General features: G+C 41.1%; 1 protein-coding gene and 1 non-coding gene across 3 annotated transcripts; one reads left to right on the plus strand and one right to left on the minus strand.

The window, feature by feature from the left end:
* Positions 1–3691: 3691 nt before the first annotated feature.
* LOC132436027 (zinc finger protein 280B) lies at positions 3692–19487 on the minus strand. 2 transcript variants are annotated; one of them, XM_060028423.1, is made up of 3 exons: positions 19437–19487; positions 18667–18726; positions 3692–7392 (listed from the first exon to the last, which is right to left on the minus strand). In XM_060028423.1, exon 3 carries the CDS (start codon positions 7321–7323, stop codon positions 5689–5691), a length of 1635 nt encoding a protein of 544 aa, XP_059884406.1. In that variant the 5' UTR covers positions 7324–7392; positions 18667–18726; positions 19437–19487; the 3' UTR covers positions 3692–5688. The 2 variants fall into 2 exon arrangements, with proteins under 2 accessions (XP_059884406.1, XP_059884407.1); XM_060028424.1 differs by lacking the exon at positions 19437–19487 and adding an exon at positions 18823–19004.
* On the plus strand, positions 17384–17456 carry TRNAQ-CUG (transfer RNA glutamine (anticodon CUG)). The gene has a single exon. It is a non-coding gene; the product is annotated as a tRNA-Gln (tRNA).
* Positions 19488–24766: the final 5279 nt, after the last annotated feature.

Below are 24766 nucleotides of genomic sequence, written 5' to 3' on the forward strand. Positions count from 1 at the left end.
GTCAGAGGGCAGAATCAAGAATCCAGAGATTGAAGCCCAGAAAGTTTCCAGGTCTTGAATCCTAGTCAATGAACTGCCAACATGTACCTGGTGGGATTTCAGAATTGCTACTGACTATTGACTCCCATCTCCCCTCCCCTTTTGGAACAGGAGTATCTATGAAGGTTATCTATGCCATCCCACCACTGTATGTTGGCTGTGGAAGTGGACAGATTAACTCATCTCTTTTGTTCACAGGTCTTCAGATCTAAAGGAACTATACTTGAGATGCTGCACAACTGGACCCTGATCCATATCTGGACCTGATTTAGATAAGATTTTGGACTTCAAGTTGGAGTCTTTGGGGGGAAAATGGATTTTGCACATAGGAGGTATGTAAACAATTTGTGGCCAAGTGTGTACCCTGGTGGTTTTAAATTATGTCCACAAATTCTTTCCTTCAAGGGTGGGCTGGATTTAGTGGCTCACTTCTAATGAATAGAATATTGTAGAAATGACAGTGAAATGTCTGAGAGGCATAGGTCATAAAAGGCATTGCAGCCTCCTTGCTCACTCTCTCTAGAAGCCAGCTTACTCATATCTTGAGTAAGGTCATAAAAGGCATTGCAGCCTCCTTGCTCACTCTCTCTAGAAGCCAGCTTACTCATATCTTGAGAACACCCAGGTAGCCCACTAGAGAGGCCACAAAAGGCATTGCAGCCTCCTTGCTCACTCTCTCTAGAAGCCAGCTTACTCATATCTTGAGAACACCCAGGTAGCCCAGTAGAGAGGCCCACATGGAATTATGGAGGCTTTCTCCCAACAGCCAGCAAGGAAACTGGAGTTTCAACAGCTATGTAAGTAAGCCATCTTGGAGGGAAAGCCACCAGCCCCTGTCAAGCCTTCAGATGACTGCAACCTCATGAAACCCTGAGCCAGAACCACCCAGCTGAATTGCTCCTGGATTCACAACTCTCAGAACCAGTGTGAGATAATAGTTTTTAAGCTGTTAGTTTTGTAGTAATCTCTTATGCACCAATAGTTAATTAATACACTGCCAACTTTGGGCTATGTCTTTATCCAGGGGCTCTGCCCATTTAGTCCAATTTTAGTAAGAATCCTGCTGAGTTAGTCCAGGAAAAATCCCCCACCCTTGATCTGACCACCCTTGATATCAAATTCCTCTCCCCTCACCTAAATATCTCATCACCCTGGCCTGGCCTCAGCAATGATCCCATCAGTGGGTTTAGCTAGAATCCACCCTTACCCCTGATGCTTCCTCTCAGCAAGTTTCCAGGCACTGACACCCACTCTGATCCTTGGCTATAAATCCCAACTTTGTCCTTGCTGGAGTCAGAGTTAAGCTCAATCTCTCTCCCCTATTACAAAACCCCATTGTAGTAGTCTTCCCTTGAATAAAGGTTTTCTTACCACCTTTAATAGGGGTTATGAATAATTTTTAACATTTCCAAGTTTTGTTACTAGGAATTACTTTCAAATGAATATTTTCATGCCTTTACCTTTTATACTATATTCATTTAGGGGGAATAGATTTCTAGAATTAAAACATTTCACGTTTTTACCAAACAGAAAATATCTTTTTAAAAAATAACCCATATAGTAATCTGAAAAGGATGTGTATATAAACATGTCAGTGTACATACACACAAACACTCAGAGCTCCAAGGAAAACTTAATTCTCAGTAAACTATAAATTAAGACTAAAACATTCAGCCTGCAAATTCTGAAATCTTTGGAATTAACTTACAAAAAACATACAGAGAATGAAAATTTTAATAAAAAAAATATATATGCATCAAAATATTTGGGATTCAGACAAAACTGTTATTTAAATAAAGGTAGGTAAAGTCCTAATCCTTTATTAAATAAAAAAATACTCAATATCTTGTAATAACCTATAATGGAAAACTAAAAAAGGATATATACGCATAACTGAATCACTTTGATGTACACCTGGAACTAACACAACATTGTAAATCAATTTTCATAAAAATTTTTAAAAAGAAAAAAAGAAAGCTTTTAAAATGCAAGGTTATAAAAAAGAACAATCATAAAGAAAGTAGAAGGTATATAATGAATTGAGACAAAAATAGATTACAGATAAAACTTGTTGGGATAATAAAGCAAGGGTTGCTTCTTGGAAAAAGTAAATCAGAAACATTGATAAAACTGTGGCAAATCTAGTAAGGGGAAGAGGAAATTAATTCCAATACTAGAAATGAGAAATGGAATGAGATTCTGAGAGGATAATATTCAACCCCAAGTGGAATTATTTTTGTTTCACGAAAGAAAGTTTCTAATAGAAAAGTTGTGAATCCAGCCAAGCAAAACCTTGGGTTAGTGAAAGAAAGGAAAGAAAGGGAAGGAAAGAAAGGCAGGGAAGGAAAGGAAAAGAGGGAAGGGAAGGGAAGGGGAGGGGAGGGGAGGGAAGGAAGGAAGGAAAATGACTGTCTCAACGGATGTTGTAAACTATCCAATAAAACAATTCTCTTTAAATTTTAAAGATAGAAATAGAAATTCATTAAGCCATATACTCATTACCTCTGATGGTAAAGCATTTCTAATTAAACCAAGAAGAAGAAAGCCCATTTACACATCATTGTTTAGAAGTCCTGGCCAATGCAATAAGATTACAAATACAACTAAAAATATGCCACATTACTGGTGAAAAGACAACATAGTGAAAACACTTTTTCAAAAAAACATTTTATTTCTATAATTGCTAATTTTACTTACAATTTTTGGCAACATTAATAAAATAATAAATTTTATCTGAAAGAACAAGCAAAATAGACAAGGAAATTCACAAAGGGCAATAACAAAATAGTAATCTTGACAGATATTCAATATATTTGTAAACAAAACAAAGTGACATTCCTTAAAAAAATATAGAGGTATCAATAGAAAAACAGAGAAAGTTCTTCAAAGAACTCAACTCACTATTAATTGTCTTCTATTTGCAGGCACAGAAACTGACTCAAGCAAACTCAATTCTAAGAGAGAAGCAAAGCCCTTGATAATTATCTCTTCCCAGCTTTTTGTGAAAACCTAGGAAATTTAGACTGATAGGGAAGAAGAGTGTGGAGACTTAAAGTGCGTTTAAGAGGAGGAAAAAAAGGGGGGTGGGTTGGAGACTTCACTGTGTGATTGTAACAACACTGGTGAAGCTCAATATACCAAAGGAAGTGTCAAACAATTAAGCGAGGTAGCAAGCCATGCAGGCCTAGGGGAAGAGCATTCCAAGAAGGAGAACAGCAGTTACAAGTCTTTGGATCGAGAAGAAATGGAATTTGCTTGAGGAAAAGCAAGGCCAGTGTGTCAAAAATAGTGCACCAGTGGGGAAAATGGCAGAGTAGCACGACAGAGAATGGAAGAGAGGAGGTAGTCAGGGGCCATATCACCAGAACCTTAGTTGGCAATAAATAACAACTTGTACTCCTTAGGAGCATACTTTAGAGCAAACAACAGTAACAGGGTTGATAACACTGAGCAACCACAAACACAAAGAACTAAAACATTTCATATTTTTACCACAGAAACAGAATAAGGGAGATAAGTATGCAAAAGTATGCACATTTATTTATATATAGAAGTTTCCACCTGAGACCAGAACACACACACACACACACACACACACACTCTCTCTCTCTCTCTCTTTCTACACCTAACGAAAGGGGTTCAACCTGAAATTTTACCAAAGTGCTTTGGCCCAAGCAAACTAACTAGAAAGGCCTAGTAAAATATTCAAAGTGCAAATCAATCAATCAAGCATTGAGCAAATAAATACAACAGAATCTACAGTCAGGAAATTAAAATATGGATGATATACTCACAACAACTTTGTTATCTGTAGTCCTTCCTCCTCAATTCTAAGAGGGATGCTAACCCCTTGATGATTATACCTTTCCAGCATTTTGAGAAGGCTTAGAAAATTTAACTAGATTGAGGAGGGGGCAAAAGGAGTGGGGAGAGATAAAGTACCTTTAAAGAGGAGGAGAAAGCAACAGAAAAAGGGAGAGATTTCTCCTGGAACAGGTCTACAGCCAGGATCCCAGATTCCTTGAGTGGTGCACAGAGGCTGCTAGGTACCTGGGCTGGAGGTGGAGTGAGAAGGGATGGCACTTAAACATGCCTAGAGAGACTCAACTCCAGGAGCCCACAGAGGTAACCAAGGCTGCTGATGTTCAGGAACCAATACTTAGAGGGTACCCCAGTTCTGTGAAAGAGCCCTTGGAGATGGCAAGGAAAAAGGTTCCGGCAAGTATAATCACAGATTAGACAGCTGATAGATCAAATGAAGGATAATAACCCTATGACCTGATAATTACTGAAATAAATGAGACATTTCTGGCACATTGGAGTATGTCAAGTAAGACCCAAACTCAGTATTAGTTTAAAAAATGGGAAATTATACACACAAAGAATTAACTGTTAACTGTAATACATTCATGTCCAAGGCAAGATACAAAATTGCAAACTTCACATGTTCAATTAGGGTAAGACATATGTAATTGGAAATGTTAGGAAAAGTCCTATAATGGGTTTAATCACTCTTAACTATTTTTATCCACTATTCCTACTTTTCTTGGACAACCCCATTCCAGCTTAAGGGTAAGAGAACTAAACTTAGCTCAATTCATAAACTGGACAGATTCCATGTGTTTGGCCCTTTTCAGTTAAAACTATGGGTCCAGTACAGATCAAACTATGGATGTCAGGGATTTTTTTCCTTGGGAACGTTAACTTGCTTTACTGCTGTGACTGAGAGAGATATGGCTAGTTCATTCTGACTAAAGGCCAGCCAGATGGGAGAGGTGAGAGAACAAATTCCCCTTTTGATCAGTCAAAAGGAGGCCCCCTGGCACCAGGTCCCATTCTATTAATTATCTCTACTTCCCCATCTGAAGCCAATGATACACAGTACCTGCTTGATGCCTGCAGGGGCCCCTCACTAAACACAGGCATTTTATTTTAATGGTTTGGCTTCCTTGGATGTCCTTGGGCTAGGTAAGGACAGTCCGAGACAGTGTTCCTTCTGCCTTGGCTCCAAGCCTGGAGTGAATGTGTGCCCCTTCCTCAACTGGGACAAGCCACTGCTCTCCACTGACTGAATTCCCTGTTTCTGGTCCCCATTCACACCACAGGGTCTCCGTCAACTTCTCCACACCAAGGCTTTCAGAGCCAGGTTATTTTAGATCAGCACAACAGAGGCACTTCTGAGAGTTCAGCAGCAAACGGGACCATGCCATAACAAAGCCATTTCAGTCTGGCTATAGTTAATACTGAAATATTCAAGGCATGGAAAAAGTTGAAAATAAAATTAAGTTGTTAAAAAATTCTACAGATTATATGTATAGCAGAGCTTTCAAACTTACAAATAACACGAAATACCAAAATAATAGAGGTTTTCACTTTTCTCTTTCTCTCTCTTCCCCCCATTCACACACACACACACACCTTTTATGTAAGCCAGATAGTTATATGAAAATCAGGTAATATATTTTTTAATAATATCTCAAAATTCAGATCAAACAATATTGTACTTCATGAGTTTTTAGAAAAACCTCATAAATGATCCATTGGTTTCACTATATTTGATGTTATTGAATAATGTTATGATTTGGATTTTTTGTTTTTAGTGGGGTTTTTAACTTTGAAGTATTTGCTTCAGATTTACTGAAAGTAGAATTAATGGGGTCTTTTTGAAATTCTACTTTTAGACCTGGGGGGTGAAGGTTCAGAATCAGATGTGTTCACAGTAATGGATGCTAATTCCACTGATCCTGGTTTAAGAGGTCCCAGTGACACCTGGATAACAACTTTTGTTTCAGGAGGCAATCCTTCTAGTTGCTTAGGCTTCTTAAACATTTGATGACACTGGGTCTTGTGCTCCATTTTCTCCTTGAAAGTTAAAAACTGTAGCCGGCATTTGGAACACTGGTGAACATTCTTTTCCCAGTGTCCTCTATAATGACACATGTATGGTGTTGCAGTTTTGAAAATTTTGAGACAAAATGGGCAAAGCAAATTCTTAGTGTTTTTGTGGTATGTTCTGAAATGTGTTTCTACATCAGCAAAGGCTGACGATCTGTAATTGCAAACCTGGCACACATAGGGCATTTCGCCAGGCTTATGATTGTCCTTCATGTGCTGTAAGAGAACCTGATCTGTTTCAAAAGACAACTCACAGATTTTACAGACTGCAGAGGGCTCCTGGAAAGTATGGACACTTTCAATGTGACACTGCAGCTGGAAGGGGGTGGGAAACTGGCGGTGGCAGTGCTGGCAGGTAGTATGGTTTTTCCAGCTGTCACCCCTCTGCTTTTCAAGTTCCAAATGGTGCTTCATGTGATTCATAAACTTGACATTTTTTAGAACTTTCAAGCAGCTGAGGCATTTAAAGGCTGTGTGAGTCTTCTGTTCTGGCTGCCCATCTCCTGTATGCTGTCCATAGTAAAAGTCATGAAGTAACACGATCAGATTTCCTTTCGTGGGATCAACAGTCTTGTTTTGACTTGTTGGACTCGAAAAGTCTGTTTTTGCCAGTCCATTTTCCCCAAAAGGACTTATAGGCTTGCAATGAACACTGTCCTTTGGAAAAGCTGTTGGACAAGGTTCTCCATTCTGAACATGGCTTAATGAGGTATGAACACTGTCTGAGGGTGTGCTTTGCTGAGCTGTCATTGTATGAAAGATACCTGAAGGGGCCAGAGCTAAAGAGTGTCCCCCTATGATTCCATTACTGAGTTTAGGCCTTTGGGGATTTGTGCTATTTGTTTCAGAAGTGGAAAGTCGTTTTGTTACACGAGGACTTTTATTCATACCTCCTATAGAAAGTGCTGCTCCTACTGGATGCTGCAATGAACTTGTGAAGGTAATCAAAGGAGGAGAACATGACTCTGAAGAGCTAATAGGCACGACTTGTAGTAAATTATTTTTATAATCAGGTTTAGACAAAGGCTCAATAATAATAGGACTATCTGTTGATCTTGACTCAGAGTCAGAAACTGGTAAGACAGTCATTGCTTCTGATGTAGGCATCACATGACTTACAGGCCGCAATTTGTGAGCATTATCTTTTCTGACGTGACCAGACTGTCTTCTCCTTGAACACGAACCTGGGGTAACTCTATTCAATATGTTTGAAACGACTGGTTTTGAATTTGAGGTCATCCCAACAAAGATCAGCTCAGCATCTTCATTTACATGTTCCACCCCAACGAAGATCAGTTCAGCATCTTCATCGTCTACTTGTTTGGTTTCTTGTATGCTTTTCTGCGGTTCTGACTCTTGTTCTTCACATAACATACATGGTGGTTCCATTTTCTAAATTTTTTTATTCTTGAAGGGTGTGGCCACAGGTCCCAGTGCTTCCTTTATATAAACTGCCACCTAAGTATAAACATACCACACATCAGTTAAGTACAGAAAAATACGTTACTTATTTCTCTCCAGAACTCTAGGGTATTTATAAACATCCTTATTTTACAGATAAGGACACTGAGAGTTAAAGAGGATAAATGACAGCTTAAAAACCTATGATTACAAGTCTGTACGACTCTAGAATCATAGCTTTGCCCTATGCTGATTTTGATCTCTCCTATTAAAAAAAGAAAACCCAAAACTCCAACAACTAATCACTAGGTGAAATCACATGTAAAGTATGAGTATTTTTACAAAAGCACCATTGTGCAGTGTTTAGAAACATGGGGTCCGGAGTCAAAGAAGATTAAGCTGGAATTCTAACCAGCTACATTTTTTTTTTTTGTGGTATGCGGGCCTCTCACTGTTGTGGCCTCTCCCGTTGCGGAGCACAGGCTCCGGACGCGCAGGCTCAGCGGCCATGGCTCACGGGCCCAGCAGCTCCGCGGCATGTGGGATCTTCCCGGACCGGGGCACGAACCCGTGTCCCCTGCATCAGCAGGCAGACACTCAACCACTGCGCCACCAGGGAAGCCCAGCTACATCTTTTTTGGAAAATTTATAACTTTTAAATGTGTTTCTGTATCTTAAAGGCAAAAATCCTTATTTCTTAGACTTAAAGTAACAGCTCTTTTTAAAAAGCATCGGGACTTCCCTGGTGGCGCAGTGGTTAAGAATCCGCCTGCCAACGCAGGGGACACGGGTTCAAGCCCTGGTCCAGGAAGATCCCACATGCCGTGGAGCAACTAAGCCTGTGTGCCACAACTACTGAGCCTGTGCTCTAGAGCACGTGAGCCACAACTACTGAACCCACGTGTCACAACTACTGAAGCCCGTGTGCCTATGCTCTGCAACAAGAGAAGTTACCTCATTGAGAAGCCTGCACACCGCAACAAAGAGTAGCCCCCCTTGACGCAACTAGAGAAAGCCGCGCAACAAAGACCCAACGTAGCCAAAAAATAAATAAATAAATTTTAAAAAAAGAAAAAGCATCAAATATTCAATGGCATCTTGTTTTGTACTAGAATTGGAAGAAAATTTATATTAAATGCACATATATAAATTGATTCACACATACTGATTTCATATATGTTAATATAGAAAAGAAGTGTCAACTTCAAAGAATAGAATAAGAGTATCCACATATGGTCAACAAATAGCATAATTCAATGTCAAGCGCTTAGCACAGGCCTAGCAAATTGGGAATGAACTCTCTTGACAATCTCACCCCAACTCAACACTGATGTCTCCTAAATTTCTTCCTCTAATCCTGACTTCCCTACTAAACTTAAATCCAACAGTGCTTTGTGCCTCACTCCACCTGTCTCTTCACATAGCAGGCAAAGTAATGCTGTTCAAACAAATTAGACTGCATCACTGCTCAGCTCAAAACCTTCCAATGCCTTTCTGGTTCACTCAGTAAAAGGCCAAGTCCTTCCAATGCCTGTAAGACCACACTTCCAACCCTACATACTGTCCCCTGCAATTATCTCATACTCCTCTCCCCCATCCACTTCACTTTAACCACACTAACCTCCTTGCTATTTCTTGAACAAACTAAACACTTTACCTTACTTAGAGTCTTTATATTTGTTGTCCCTCTAATATGAATGCTCATCATTCAGATACCTACATGGCTGGCCCCTCACCACCTTCAGGGCTCTGTTCCAAGCCTTCTTCTCAGAGAGGTTCTCAAATACTCCAACCAACCTCTAATTCACATTCCCAATTTCTCTTCCCTTCTCTTCCACCTATAAGCATTTATCACCACCTAATATATTATAAACATTATTTATCTTGATTATTTTCTATTGTCTATCCAGTAAAATGTAAACTCCAAAGGGCAGGAATTGTCTTTTGTTGACTGCTGGATCACCAGCACAAAGAACATTGCCTAGCATAGCATGGGAGCTCAACAAATACAGAATTTGTTAAATGAATTAATAAATAGTAACTCTCATCAATATGAACCTTTATTTGTAGAGCAGAGTGTGCTCCATTAATTCCATGTTTTCTATCAATTTACTCTGAGAACCTTGTCTGAATCAGAAATTCACGTGTTGAAGCCCTAACCCCCAATGTGATGGTATTTGAAGATGGGGTTTTTGGGGGATAATTAGGTTTAGATAAGGTCATGAGGGCCCTCATGACTGGACTAGTGCCTAGAAGAGACATCACAGAGCTTGCTTCCTCTCTATTTCCCCCAACACCCCCCCAAATGTGAAGACACAGGAAGAAGGTGAAAGAGAGCCCTCAGTGGGGAACCAAATCAGCCAGCACCTTGATCTTGGACTTTCCAGCCTTCAAAACTGTGGGAATAAATTTGTTGTTTTTAAAAAATAAAAATAAACTGGGTTCCAATAACATTGTTGAACTTTCACCTAACTGATCTTCGTAGAATTTTTAGCTGTTGACCATACTGATTAACTTTTCATCCAACCAATCATCCGAGATGAAAAGTTAATTAAGAGTGGAGAAAGAATGATACATAAAACAAACAAGTTAACGAATGCGTTCATTTAGAACAAGAGTAACAACAGACCATGGGAATTTTCTTATCACTTCTCCTCTAGTGTCCTTATTTTCTACAATTACCAGAAACTTGAGAATTCGGGGTAGGGAGGTTGGACATGCCAAGACCTGCTAGATCTAAGGGATGAGTCCTCAAAAATCACTTCATTTCCCCCACCAACAAAGTTGCCAAGGGCTGTCCAAGGAGCCAATGAGAGGTTTCACTCCAAAAATAGCTGAGAGAACAGTGGGTGATGACCCACCTCCCAGGTTATTCCTGTGCATTTCAACAACGGCCCTTTAAATGGGTTTTGTTATAGCCACACAACAGATTTTTTCAGGCATCAGTCCCTCTTAAGTAACTTCCTGAGATTACACCACTAGGACTCCTCTGGTACCTACCCTCACCATTTTCCCTTGCCCGTGACTCTTTTCACCCATTACTGCTCCTCCAGATTCTTGTCCCAACCCTGTCACTCTCTCTCCACCACAGCACTCAAGTCCCTTCTCCACCACTCCTTCTTCCCGCTACTCCATTAACCCCACACAGTTGCTGCCTTAGAATTTAACATCCATTAAACACAGACCCTTGGGGGAAATGGGGGTTTCACAGGATCCTTAAAACTGCCATAAACATTTGGATTCTATCCTAGGGCAACTGAGCAAAACAAAAGTAATTTTTTCATAAATATTTTTTAACAAATATTTTTTCACAAATAAGCTCAGGATGATAAAGGAATGCAAAAATAGAGTCTAATCTAGCCTGGGAGTCGAGGAGGAGAACAACTATTAAGCCAAGGTTGTTCATGGTCAAAAAACAAGACTATTTCTATAGAATGGACTGAGAGAAAAAGTAAGGATTTACAGACTCTCACCACCACTTCCACTCTTCTTTTTTTACTTTATTTTTGAGGTCGCCCTGACATAAACCCCTTCCTTCGCCTGAGGGCTTCTCTCTTTCAAAAATTTTATTTATTTATGGCTGTGTTGGGTCTTCATTGCTGCACACAGGCTTTCTCTAGTTGCCGTGAGCGGGGGCTACTCTTCGTTGCGGTGCACATGCTCTTCATTGCGGTAGCTTCTCTTGTTGTGGAGCATGGGCTCTAGGAGCGCGGGCTTCAGTAGTTGTGGCATGCGGGCTCAGGAGTTGTGGCTCACGGGCTCTAGAGCACAGGCTCAGTAGTTGTGGCGCACAGGCTTAGTTGCTCCGTGGCATGTGGGATCTTCCCGAACCAGAGTTCGAACCCGTGTCCCCTGCATTGGCAGGTGGATTACTTAACCATTGTGCCACCAGGGAAGTCCCACCATTTCCACTCTTGCTACCTCTCTGACCTCTCCTCTCTCTACTCTAACATTCATTCACTCCAATCCAGCTACAGTGGCTTCCTTGCTGCTCCCTTCGAAGTCTCCACCTGAAATTCTTGTCTTCCAGATATCCCCATGGCTAACACTTCTACCTCCTTCAAGTCCATGTCCAAACCTACCTATTCCAAGAGACTTACTCTGACCACCTTATCTAAAATCACAACACTCCTACCTACCCAACATTCAATCCTATGACCCTACTCTATTATATTTTTCCTAATTTCATAACATCACCTTTTATTTCACAAGAGAATGTACATATTTATAATACTATCTTTCTTCTTCCACTGAACTGTTAGTTCCTTCCACGGGAGAAATTCTGTTTTGTTTTTTAGTTTGTTTTTGTCTGTTTTGTTCACTGATTTCTCCCAAGGGCCAAAAGCAGTCCTGGCATACAATAAGCACTCCAATATTCATTAAAAGAAAATAATTATCTCGAAGGGGATAAAAATAATTCAACAAAAGAAGGTAGGGTGATGGAAAAGGTAGGAAATGTTCAAACTTGGGATATAACCAATTTTCTTCAAGTCTGGGAGCCACTGAGGTGCACTGTTATACCAAATGTGAGAGCCCTGCAATCCTGGGATTCAGGAGGATGACTGGCCAGATCTCATCATGGGGACCAACAGTTTGGGGAAGCCTTTTCTTAGAACAGTATGGTTAGAGTACTACATTTCACCCAGGCAGGCAGGAGAGAAATTCAGCCACTTTCCCTTTTCCTTCCTTTCCTCCCAAGAGCAGCATCTTAGAAGAATCCACAAAGGAGATATGAGCAGGGTAGGAGTTCAACCTAAAAGTGGCCTGTTAGTTCTGAGGCAATTCCTTTCACTAAGACTAAGAATTTGGAGAGGGTTTGGAAGTATCAGGTGAGTGGAGAATGATATAAAGAGAGGGGCTGTGGAGGACCACAAAAAAGACACCTTAAAAAAAAATGGGGCTTCCCTGTTGGCGCAGTGGTTGAGAGTCCGCCTGTTGATGCAGGGGACACGGGTTCGTGCCCCAGTCCAGGAAGATCCCACGTGCCGTGGAGTGGCTGGGCCCGTGAGCCATGGCCGCTGAGCCTGCACGTCCGGAGCCTGTGCTCCGCAACGGGAGAGGCCACAACAGTGAGAGGCCCGTGTACCGCAAAAAAAAAAAAAAAAAAAAAAAAAAAGACATCTGCCTGCAGAAAAAGCATTTGACTAAATCTAGCACTTTTTCATGATGAAAAACAAACAAACAAAAAACCCTCAACAATTAGGAACAGAAGAGAACTTTCTCAAGCAAAGGGTACCTGTAAAACACCCACAGCTAGCATCATACTTAGTCGTGAAAGACTGAAAGCTTTCCCTCTAAGATTGGGAACAAGACAAGGATGTCTACTACTGCACTTTGAATCAATATTATACCTGAAGTTCTATAACCAGGACAATCAGGCAAGAAAAAGGAGTTAAAAAAAAAAAAAAAAAGAAGTAGCAGCATTCAGAATGGAAAAGGAAAAAGTAAAACTATATTGGAGATGACATGATTTTGTATATACAAAATCCTGAGGAATCCACATAACAAGTATTAGAATTAAAAGGTTGCAGAATACAAGATCAATATAAAAAAATCAATTATGTTTCTATATAGTAGCAATAAATGTTCTGAAAATGAACGTAAATAAACACTTCCATTTACACAGTTACAAAGAATACTTATCAGAAAGAGAAAGACAAATATCATTATGATATTACTTATATGTGGAATCTAAAATAAGACACAATTGAACTTATCTATGAAACAGAAACAGACTCACAGACACAGAAAACAGACTTGTGGTTGCCAAGGATTGTGGGGAGGGATGGATTGGGAGTTTGGGATTAGCAGATGCAAACTATTACATATAGAACGGATAAACAACAAGATCCTACTGTATAGCACAGGGAACTATATTCAATATCTTGTGATAAACCATAATGGAAAAGAATATGAAAAAGAATGTATATGTACAACTGAATCACTCTGCTGTACAGAGGAAATTAGCACAACACTGTAGATCAACTATACTTCAATAAAATAAATTTTTGAAAAAAGAATACTTAGGAATAAATTTAATAGAAATGCAGCACTTTTTTATTCTGAAAACATTGAATTATACTAAATACATTGTTGAAGCAATTAAAGACCTAAATAAATGTAAAGACATCCCACATTCATGGATCAGAAGATTTAATATTGTTAAAATGGCAAGACTCCCACAACTGATCTATCAAAATCTTGGCTAGCCTTCTCACAGAATTGAAACTCATATGAAAATTCAAGGAACTCAGAATAACCAAAACAATCTTGAAAAAGAAAAAACTGAAAGATTCAGACTTTCTGATTTCAAAACTTACTACAAAGCTATAGTAATCAAGAAATGTGGCACTGGCATAAGGATAGAAACAGATCAATGGAATAGATCAATGGAATAGAATTCAAGAGTCCAGAAAAAAACCCATGCATTAATGGTGAACTGATTTTCAGCAAGATTACCAAAATAATCAGTGGGGAACAGATAAATCTTTTCAACAAATGTTGATGGAACAACTGGACATCCATATGTCAAAGAATGAATGAAGTTGGGCCCCTGCTCACACCATACATATAAAAAATAACTCAAAATGGATTGTGAAACTAAAAGTACAGCTAAAACTAAAAAAAACTCTTTAAAGAAAATTGGAGTAAATGGTTTCTTAGAGAAGACACCAAAAGAATAAATGACAAAGGAAAAAATAACAGGACTTCATCAAATTGACAACTTTTGGACTTCAAAGGACACCGTCATGAAAGTAAAAAGATAACTCACAGAATGGGAGAAAAATATCTGTAAATCATATATGTGACTAGGAACACATATATATATGATACATATACATTGATATGTTACAAGGGACACATATAGATACTAACATATGTGATATAAGAATATATAAAGATCTTTTATAACAGAAGAATAAAAAAACAACTCAATTAAAAAATCAGCAGAGGACCTGAATAGATAATTCTCCAAAGATGATATAAAATGGCTAGCAAGTATATGAAAAGATGCTCAACATACTAATCATCAGAGAAATGTGAATGTAAACCACAGTGAAAGATCACCTAACACCCATCAGGATGGCTACTATAAGGAAGGAAGGAAGGAAGGAAGGAAGAAAGGGAGGGAAGGAGGGAAGGAAGGCAGGAGAAAGGAAGGGGAGGGGAGGGGAGGGAAACTGTTGGCAAGCATGTACACAAACTGTATCCTTGTGTGCTATGGATGGATTGTAAATAGTGCAAATGCTGTGGAAAACAGTATAAATGCTCCTCAAAAAGTTAAAAATAGAACTACCATATGATCCAGCAATTCCACTTTTGGATATAGATCCAAAAGAAATGAAAGTGGGGTCTCTAAGAGATATGTGCACATCCATGCTCACAGCAGCACTATTCACAATAACTAAGAGGTGGAAGCAACCTAAATGTCCATCAACTGATGAATGAATTTTTAAAATGTGATATACACATACAACGGAACATTATTTAGCCATAAAAAAGAAATTCTGCCACATGCTACAATATGCATGATCCTTGAAGACATCATACATCATGCTAAATGAAATAGCCAGTCATAAAGATAAGGTCATGAGGGCCCTCATGACTGGATTAGTGCCAAGAAGAGACATCACAGAGCTTGCTTACATACAAATACTGCATGCTTCCACTTATGTGAAGTATCCAAAGTAGTCAAAGCAATAGAAAAGAAACATAAAGGAGAATGGTGGATACTATGGTCTAGCAGGAGAGGGAAAAGTTTCTTGTTTAATGGGATGGGTAGTTTCAATTTTGCAAGATGAAAAAGTCTAGAGATCTAAAAGTCTAGAGATCATTTCAAAACAATGTAAATGGGGAATTCCCTGACGGTCCAGTTGTTAGGCGCTTTTACTGCAGGGAGCCTGGGTTCGATCCCTGGTCGGGAACTATCCTGCAAGCCGTGCAGCGTGGCAAAAACAAAAAAACAAAAAAGAAAAAAACAATGTGAATATACTTAACACTTAAAAATGGTTAAGATGGGGCTTCCCTGGTGGTGCAGTGGCTAAGAATCTGCCTGCCAATGCAGAAAACACGGTTCGAGCCCTGATCCGGGAAGATCCCACATGCCACAGAGCAACTAAGCCCGTGTGCCACAGCTACTGAGCCTGCGCTCTAAAGCCCGTGAGCCACAACTACTGAAGCCCACGTGCCTAGAGCCCGTGCTCCGCAACAAGAGAAGCCACTGCAGTGAGAAGCCCACACACCACAACAAAGAGTAGCCCCATTAGCTGCAACTAGAGAAAGCATGTGCCCAGCAACAAAGACCCAACGCAGCCAAAAATAAAATAAATGAATTTTTAAAAAATGGTTAAGATGGTAAAATTTATGTTATATGTTTTTTACAACAATAAAAAAACCTTTTTTAAACAGGCAAAGGATTCGAAGAGACATTTCACCAAAGAAGATGCTATACAAATGTCCAATAAGCACAGGAAATACTGCTTAACATGATTAGGAAAATGTAAATCAATCACAATGAGATACTCCTTCACACTCACTAGATTGGCTATAATCAAAAAGAGAAACAATAACAAGTGCTGCAGAGGATGTGGAGAAATTGGAATCCTCATATATTGCTGGTGCAATTGCTACAAAGTGCTACAACCACTTTGGAAAACAGTTTGGCAATACCTCAAAAATTAAATATAGAGTTACCATATGATCCAGCAACTTCACTCTTAGATATATACCCATAAAAACTGAAAACATTAAGTCCACGCAAGAACAATGTTAACAGCAGCATTCCTCACAATAGCCACAAAGAGCACACAATCCAAATGTCCACTAACTGATGAATGGATAAACAAAACTGTGGTGTATGCTTACAGTGGAATACTATTCAGCCATAAAAACAAAGCACTGCTGTGTATCTATGACATGGATGAACCTGAAAACATGCTAATTGAATAAAGCCAGACACCAAAGGTCACATATTGTATGTGAGAGAATTGTATGTAGAGGAGAATCAAGAAAGAGAAGCATCCTGTAATCTAAATGAAAATTTTTTTCAGGGAGGAGGAAATGAACTACTTTGATAAATGCTGCCAATAAATCAAATAAAATAAAAACTAAAAATTGACCATTGAGTTAAACATTGTGGAATTCATTAGTGACCTTGACAAGAGTGGATTTAAAAGAAAACAAGAGACTTGGAGATAACAAGTATGGCCAACTCTGTAGAAGTTTTCCTATAACTAGCAAGTATGAAATAAAACAAGCAGAAGGGGGATGTGCCATCAAAAGATGGATTTTTTAATGAGAGGTGACATTATAATCAGCCTGTCTGCTGATGGGAACCGTCCAGATAAACAGAAAACTTAATCTGAAGAAGAGACTTGCTAGAATATCCTTGAACAAACAGGAATTGATTGGATCTAGTATACAAGAAGTGTACACAAGCCAAATAATTCACTCATAGTAACAGACCTGACACCATATGAAGAAAGGCTGGCATGGTGGATTAATGAGTATGGTAGCCAGCCTCCAAGATGGCCCCAAATGAATCCCGCCTCCTGGTATTCCCAATCCTGTGTAGCTCTCCCTCACACTATCACAGGGTTGACTGTGAGACTAAGCAAAGACGGAAGTGAAGGTGTGTAACTTCTGAAAAAGACTCTGCACTTCATCTTAGGTGCAAATTCTCTCCTGAATCACTCGCTCTGGGGGAAGCCAGCAGCCATGACATGAGCAGCCCCATGGAGAGACTCAGAGAGGGAGGAACTGAGGCCCCTTGCTAACAGCCAAGTGAGTGAAGTTAGATTCAACAAAAGTCATGGAGAGACCCTGAGGCAAAACCACCCAGCTAAGCCACTCTTGGATTCTAGACCATGAGATAGTATGTTTTTTCAAGCTATTAAGTTGTGAGATAATGTGTACAACACAGATATTTCAAGTTACCATATCACTCACATGTCGTACTTGCAACTCTGAACTGTCATACACAGAATAGCTCTCTTATAAGTACAGCAAAATTTAAAAAACAAGCAAACGAAAAAAACAAAACAGGAATTCCCTGGCAGTCCAGTGGTTAGGACTTAGCACTCTGACTGCTGGCGCCCCAGGTTCAATCCCTGGTTGGGGAACTAAAATCCCATAAGCCACGCGGCGCAGCCAAAACAAAACAAAACATGGCAAAATTGACATGCCATGAAGCTTGTATAGTCAAATCAAACTTGTATAGTCAAGCCAAGGACTCAAAGTTGCACCAGCGACAGATAAGTAACTATACAACAGAGCTGTATGCACAAGTTGCTGGGCATAAAAACTTGTTTACTGACATGAAGTGAACACAGATACCCCGCCCATCCAGTCACATTCAATTACTTCATGAAATAAAACCCTTAAGGAAAAGGGTACAGAAATGAACAAACTAATCCCATGGAATCATGTTAAATCACAACACATTTACTCTGAATGAACCACTTTATTTATTTATTTATTTATTTGGCCGTGCCACGTGGCTTGTGGGATCCCAGTTCCTCGAACAGGGACTGAACCCGGGCTACTGCAGTGCAAGTCCAGAATCCTAACCCGGAGGCCACCAGGGGGCTCCCATCACTTTATTATTTTAATACATTAGCTGAAACCTTAGGCCACGTGCATCAGCCCACATTAGCCTCACTGCGTGGTAGAAGTCAGCTTTACACAACTTAAAAATCCATGGTGGTCTTACTTTTTTCCCTTTCAAAACAGCAGGTGAAAGCCGGCCCCCAGCCCCCTGCCCCTTTTTAAGGCCGCAACTTAGAGGTCTCCAGAATGAGCTGAACCAATGAGTGCCCTGAAGTCGTCACACACATTCTGGGTCGGCTCCCACCCGCGCAGGAGAACGCTCTCTGGGCAGCAACGTGTTAGCCCGGGAGAGAAGAAAAACGCTAAGGGTAAAAAAGATACCACTCTGGGGGCTTCTCTGGTGGTGCAGTGGTTAAGAATCCGCCTGCCAATGCAGGAGACACGGGTTCGAGCCCCGATCCAGGAAGATCCCACATGCCACGGAGCAACTATGCCCGTGCGCCACAGCTACTGAGTCTGTGCTCTAGGGCCCGAAAGCCACAGCTACTGAGCCCGTGCGCTGCAACTACTGAAGCCCGTGCACCCTAGAGCCCGTGCTCCACAACGAGAGGCCACCGCAATGAGAAGCCCGCGCACCATAACGAAGAGTAGCCCCCGCTCGCCACAACAAGAGAAGGCCCATGTGCAGCAACAAAGACCCAACACAGCCATAAATAGATAAATAGATAGATAGATAGATAGATACCACTCTGGTTCTCATTAGAAAGACGTCTGTCACCTTACCTCAGGCGCGCACTGAAAACCTGGGGGCTTGAGATTTTCCAGGCAGGAGCAGGTCGCATCCTAGAGACCAGCAGAGAAAAGGGTGAGGGTGAGTCACGTGTTACAGGATAATCCTATCCCCCAGGCCCTAGCCGGTCCTGCCCTGAGCATGTTTACCAGGCGTCTCACACTGAACCAGAGAACAGAATCGCGAACAAGCCTCCTCCTCCAACCTCCCCTCTCTCAGTAAAAACCACCTCATCTGCCACCTGCCCAAACCAAAAGCCTGGACCTCGGGCGCCCAGGAGGGCTCCCACAGGGGGCCCAGGCGCAGCGGCAGGGGAGAAGCCACCAGATCGATTTGTTTTTTGGTTTTTTTTTAGCTGCGCCCTCCTGACAGCGCCTGGACCCACGGCTCTCCAGAACCCCGCCGGGCCTGCGTCACAGAACTGCCCTGACGTTGGTTTGTGTTGTAACGTATTAGGAGACCTCGGCGGGGGCCGGGGGCCTGATACGCCCTTCCCCCGAGGCCAGCTCGGCCCACCCCTGGGGGAGGGAGGCTGACGGAGAGCGGCGCCCGCCCAGATTGGGGAAGGGAGAGGGTGAAAGGGATGTCAGGGCCTGGGCCTCACCCTCCCTCCTGAGGGCCCGCGGCCCCACACAGGCCGCCAGGGCCGTGCCAGGCTCGGCGCTCGTGAGAACCCGAGAAACCCTCCCCTCGGCCCTCAGGGACCGCTCCGGCCGCGCCACGGTCCCCGTCGACGGCGGGGCCAGAAAGTCCGGCGGCTCACCGGCCCCGAGGCGCTCCCCTGGCGAAGCCTGAGGCGACTACGCCTCCTCAGGCCCCGGGCGCCGCAGACGCCGCCAACGCCCACGCCCCGGCTCGCGCGCCCGCTGTCACCTGTGATTGGCTGCCAGGTGCCGGCGCGAGGTCGGGCGCTGTGGTCTGATTGGCAGCGAGTCCGGGTGGGCGCATGCGCGCTCTCTAGCGCCCAGGCAGTTGCAACCGTTGGGAGCGGGGTCAGGCTGAACCTGTGTCTCAAAGGTCTTGGGCTGGCAAGACGCCAGAGTTCGCCAGGGCTCAGGGTAAAGAGCGGGCTCCCAGTCCCTCAGGGGAGTCCAGCTCTTGCAATCCTCAGGTGTGATCCCTCTCCCATAAAAGCACTATCTGCCGGCCCCTTGCTTAAGGAACTTTGCAACTGGGTGTTGAAGCCCGTCTTCTTGGACTTGCATTTGGGGCCAATCCAGTGCAGCCTGCCTCCTGTTTTTGTACAGCCTGCAGCGAGCTAAAAAAAGAGCTTTACAATAAAAAAAAATTCTTTTTATTTTAGAGCTTTACATTTTTTAATGGCTGGGGAAAACCACAAAGAGAATATTATTTTGTGACAAGTGAAAATTATATGAAATTCAATTATCAGAGTCCTTAAAGTTGGAACAGGGACTTGCTTGTTCCTTTAGTTATCATCTATGGCTGCAAAGTAGATTAATTGCCAGAGATCATATTCTCAAGCCTAAAGTATTATTTGGTCCTTTACAGAATCTTTTTTTTGAAAATTAATTTATTTATGGCTGTATTGGGTCTTCGTTTCTGTGCGAGGGCTTTCTCTAGTTGTGGCAAGCGGAAGCCACTCTTCATCGCGGTGCGCGGGCCTCTCACTATCGCGGCCTCTCTTGTTGCGGAGCACAGGCTCCAGACGCGCAGGCTCAGTAATTGTGGCTCACGGGCCCAGTTGCTCCGCGGCATATGGGATCTTCCCAGACCAGGGCTCGCACCCGTGTCCACTGCATTGGCAGGCAGATTCTCAACCACTGTGCCACCAGGGAAGCCCCTACAGAATCTTTTTTAAGTGCCCTGTTTTGCTGGAATCTCCTAGTAATCGTTTGAAAAAAAAAAAAAGTTTTTGGTTTAATCTATAATGCTATATTCTTCTCTATTATATTCATTTTCCATTCTTTATTATTTCCTTCCTTCTTATTACTATAGGTTTGTTCTGTTGCTCTCCTTTACAACTTTTTGAGATAAATGCCTAACTCATTTATTTGTAACTGATTTCTCTTGTATGTAATGCTATAAATTTACCTTAATTTACTAAAGTACAGATTTAACTGTGTCCCACAATTTTTGCTTAATAATGTGTTTGTTCATTATCATTCACTTCCAAGTATATCCTAATTTCCATGTATATCCTAATATCCTAATATTCTCTTCTTAAAACAAGGATTATGTATTATATACTAATATATTTATTTTCCAAATCTATGGGATTTTAAAAGCTGTTTCTTTATGAATTTCTCATTTTGTTGCATTATGGTCAGATCACACAGTTTAAATATTATTGATCCTTTGAAGATTTCCATTCAGTGAAGTATACCATAGTCAAAATGAAGAGGATGTAATGTAGAGAAAATATTTGCAATGTCTAAAATGTGTATATGTGAAATGACCTCCTTTAGGCCTCACAATTACTCCAATACCTTTCAGTAAACTACCATCAACTAAGCTCCAGGCTTTATTCAAATTTCACTAGTTTTCCCACAAATGTCCTTTTTCTGTTCCAGATTGCCATATAGGATACCGAATCACATTTAATTGTAGCACCTCCTTAGCTTACTCTGGTCTATGGCAGTTTCTTAAACTTTCCTTGCTTTTCATGACTTTTGACAATTTTCAGGAATCCTTAAGTGTCGGGTATTTTGCCAAATGATTCTCGGTTTGAGTTTGATGTGTTTCTCCCGGTTACACGGGTTTATAGGTTTTTAGAACTATACCGCAGAGGTGAGGTATCCTTCTCATCACTTCCCATCAGGAATACATACTATCAATATGACTTACCACTAGTTTCTCCACTGTAAAGTTACTTTTCTCCCCCAGCCATATTCTATTCATTGGAAACAAGTCACTAAATCCAAACTACACTTAGGGAGGGGCAAGGAAGCTCATTGAGGGGAAACATCTATGAGAAACACAAATTATCAAGTACACAAATTAATTGGAACTCATTTGTAAGGAAGATCTGTTTCTTCTAGCTTTACCTTTTAATTTTAAATTAATCAAATTGAATAAAATTAAAAATTTAATATCTCAGTCTACACACTAGCTACATTTCACCAGCTCCGTAGTCACATGTGGCATATTGGACGGAGCAGATACAGAACATTTCCATCTGAAATTTCCAGTGGTTAGGACTCCACACTTCCACTGCAGGAAGTACAGATTCGATCCCTGGTCAGGGAGCTAAGATCCCACAAGCCTCGCAGCATGGCCAAAAAGAAAATTCTACAAGATGAATACTCCAACCAAAAAATGGGCAAATGATATGAACAGGTCACCTCACAGAAGAGAAAAATACACATTTATACATGTGAAAAGCTGATCATCCTTATTAGGAAATAAATGTTACATTACATTTTAGGAAATAAATGTAACAATAACATTAAAAAAAATTCCATCACTGCAGAAACTTCTGTGGACAGCACTGACTTAGATCATTCTTCTTTTAAAACATAATGCACTTAAACATACGAATTTCTTCTAAGAACTGCTTTAGCTCTGTCCCATAAATTTTGCTGTTTTCAATATCATTCAATTCAAATATTTTCATTTTTTCCATAGTGATTTCTCATAGGAGCTACAAGTTATTTAGAATCAGAACCAGGACTAGGGTGAGCCTCAGACCACAACATTAAAGAGGCTTGTGAAACACAGGCATGGCACGTTTGCGCTTTGGGCTCCTGGCAACACTTACTCTGGCCCCAGCCCTGTCTGCTTCATTATATTGCTTCATTTCAAAATTTTGGGGTTTTTTTCCTTAATTATCTTTCTGGTTGGTTTTTTTGTTTGTTGTTTTGTTTTGGTTTTGGCCATGCCTCAAGACTTTTGGGATCTTAGTTCCCTGACCAGGGATTGAACCCTAGCCCTCAGCAGTGAAAGTGCCAAGTCCTAACCACTGGACTGCCAGGAATTCCCATATCTTTCTGTTATTGATTTGCAGCTCAATCTTCCTGCAATCAGTGGGTAGTTACAAAAAGCCCTATAACTCATGTCACAATTGATGAACTACAGTACACAATGAACTACAGTGTCTTGAGAACAAGATAAGAATGTTCACTATAACCACTGCAGTACAACAAAACACCTGGAATAGCCAAGATAATTTCAACACCAAAGCTGGAGAACTTAAACTCCCAGATATCTGTGTTAGGGTTCTCCAGAGAAATGCAACCAATAGGATATATACATGAGGAGGTATGTTATGGGAATTGGCTTATGTTAAGTCCCACCATATGCTGCCTGCAAACTGGAGAACCAGGAAAGCCAGTGATATAACTCAGTTCCAATCTGAAAGCCCAAGAACCAGGAGCCTTGATGTCCAAAGGAGAGATGGATGTCCCTTCCTTCCCCTTTGTTCTCTTAGCAATGAACCCACATCCCATCTTAGGGATCATCCACATTCTCCTGGATGATGCCAACCCACATTGCTGAGGATTTATATTTTTACTCATTCTACTGATTCAAATGCTAATCTCTTCTGAAAACACCTCACAGATATACCCAGAAATAATGTTTCACTAGCTATCTGAGCATCCCTTAGCCCAATCAAGTCGATAAAAAAAATTAACCATCACACAAACTTAGGCAGAACCCCAGTAATTAAGAGCTATAATAATTGTGGCATTAGCACAAGACTAGAGCACTGGACAAATGGAATGGAGTCCAGAAATACATATACAGCCATCTCCCTGATTTACACAGAGCTTCCACCGCAATACAGTGGCATGGTCTTTTTAGTAAATGGTGGTTGATTTGAATACACATATGAAAAAACTAACATTGATACCTTGATTTATCACACCATAAATAAAAAAAAAATACATTTGAGCTAGATCAGACCTAACTGTGAAAAGCTATACCGTAAAATTTCCAGAAGAAAACATGAGAGGAATATGTCCTTGGCAGACAATTTCTTAAACAGAACATTCCATGAAGCACCACTCTTTGTACATATGTACACCCATGAAATCACCATCGAGGCCAAAATAAGGGACGTTTTCAGGGTCCCAAAAGTTCCCTAATGCCCTTCCCAGTTGACAGTCTATAGTTTTGTTTTGTTTTTTAAGAGGAGGAGCAAGACTTGAATAGGCACTTAATAAAAGAGAGTAATATTCGAGTGGACAATAAGCATGTGAAAAAAATTCTCAAAATCATTACTCATCAGGAAAATGCAGATGCAACTACAATGCGATACCACTACAACGTCAAGAGAATAGCACTAATTGTTCCTGAACAAAACTTGAGTCTGCTTTACCGAGCGCAGTAAAGCAAATCTACTAACACCATGTTGTGATGAAGGAAAGTACTGTGTTTATTGCAAGCCATCCAAAATGGGACCAAGCAAGAACAGGCAGCTCATGCTCAAAAGACCCAAACTCTGGGATGGCTTTCAGGGAAGGGTTTTTAAATACAACGTGAGGGAGAGGGTGGCAGGGTGTGTGATCGGCTCATGCACAATTATTATGACCATGGGTTGGTGGTGAGGTAACCAAGGTTGTATTTCAGGAGTCAACATCATCAACCTTCTGGTTCCAGCTGGTCTGGGGTCTACATGCTGGTGGGCAGCATACAGTTAACTTCTTCTGTCTTCTGGGGGTTTTAGTTTCTGCAAAACAACTCAAGGATATGGCTCAGGATATTATCTATAGCCCCTGAGGAGAAATTAAAGATCCTTGACTTTGTTTTATGGCTAAACTATTATTGTTTTGTCTTGCTTGCTTGATTGTTTTCTTTTGTTTCTGCATTTTCTCACTTCTCTAGTTAAATTCACTCTTTGGAACATGGGGAAGGCCTAGGACCTAAAGCTTTTCTACAAATAAGAGGCAGGGACATGGGGGTGGGGGGGGGGTCTGTCCCTGGGAAGGCCCTGCAGGGTCCTGCTCAGTTATATACTGAAAAGGACTGACAGTACCAAGTGTTGGAGCTGTAGAAATGGAATTCACAGTACTGTTGGTGGAAATACACATTGTTTCAATCACTTTGAAAAAGTGTTTGGCCAGAAAGCTAAATCTATGCAGTTTCAGAACTTCTCATATCTATATTTAGATGTATAGATATAGATATCCTAAA

This window comes from Delphinus delphis, chromosome 13 (assembly GCF_949987515.2).
Source record: "Delphinus delphis chromosome 13, mDelDel1.2, whole genome shotgun sequence".
Classification (NCBI taxonomy): domain Eukaryota; kingdom Metazoa; phylum Chordata; class Mammalia; order Artiodactyla; family Delphinidae; genus Delphinus; species Delphinus delphis.

What these genes read in the sequence shown, in the direction of transcription:
- LOC132436027 (XM_060028423.1), bottom strand. Translation starts at nt 7,323, where the DNA reads ATGGAACCACCATGTATGTTATGTGAAGAACAAGAGTCAGAACCGCAG.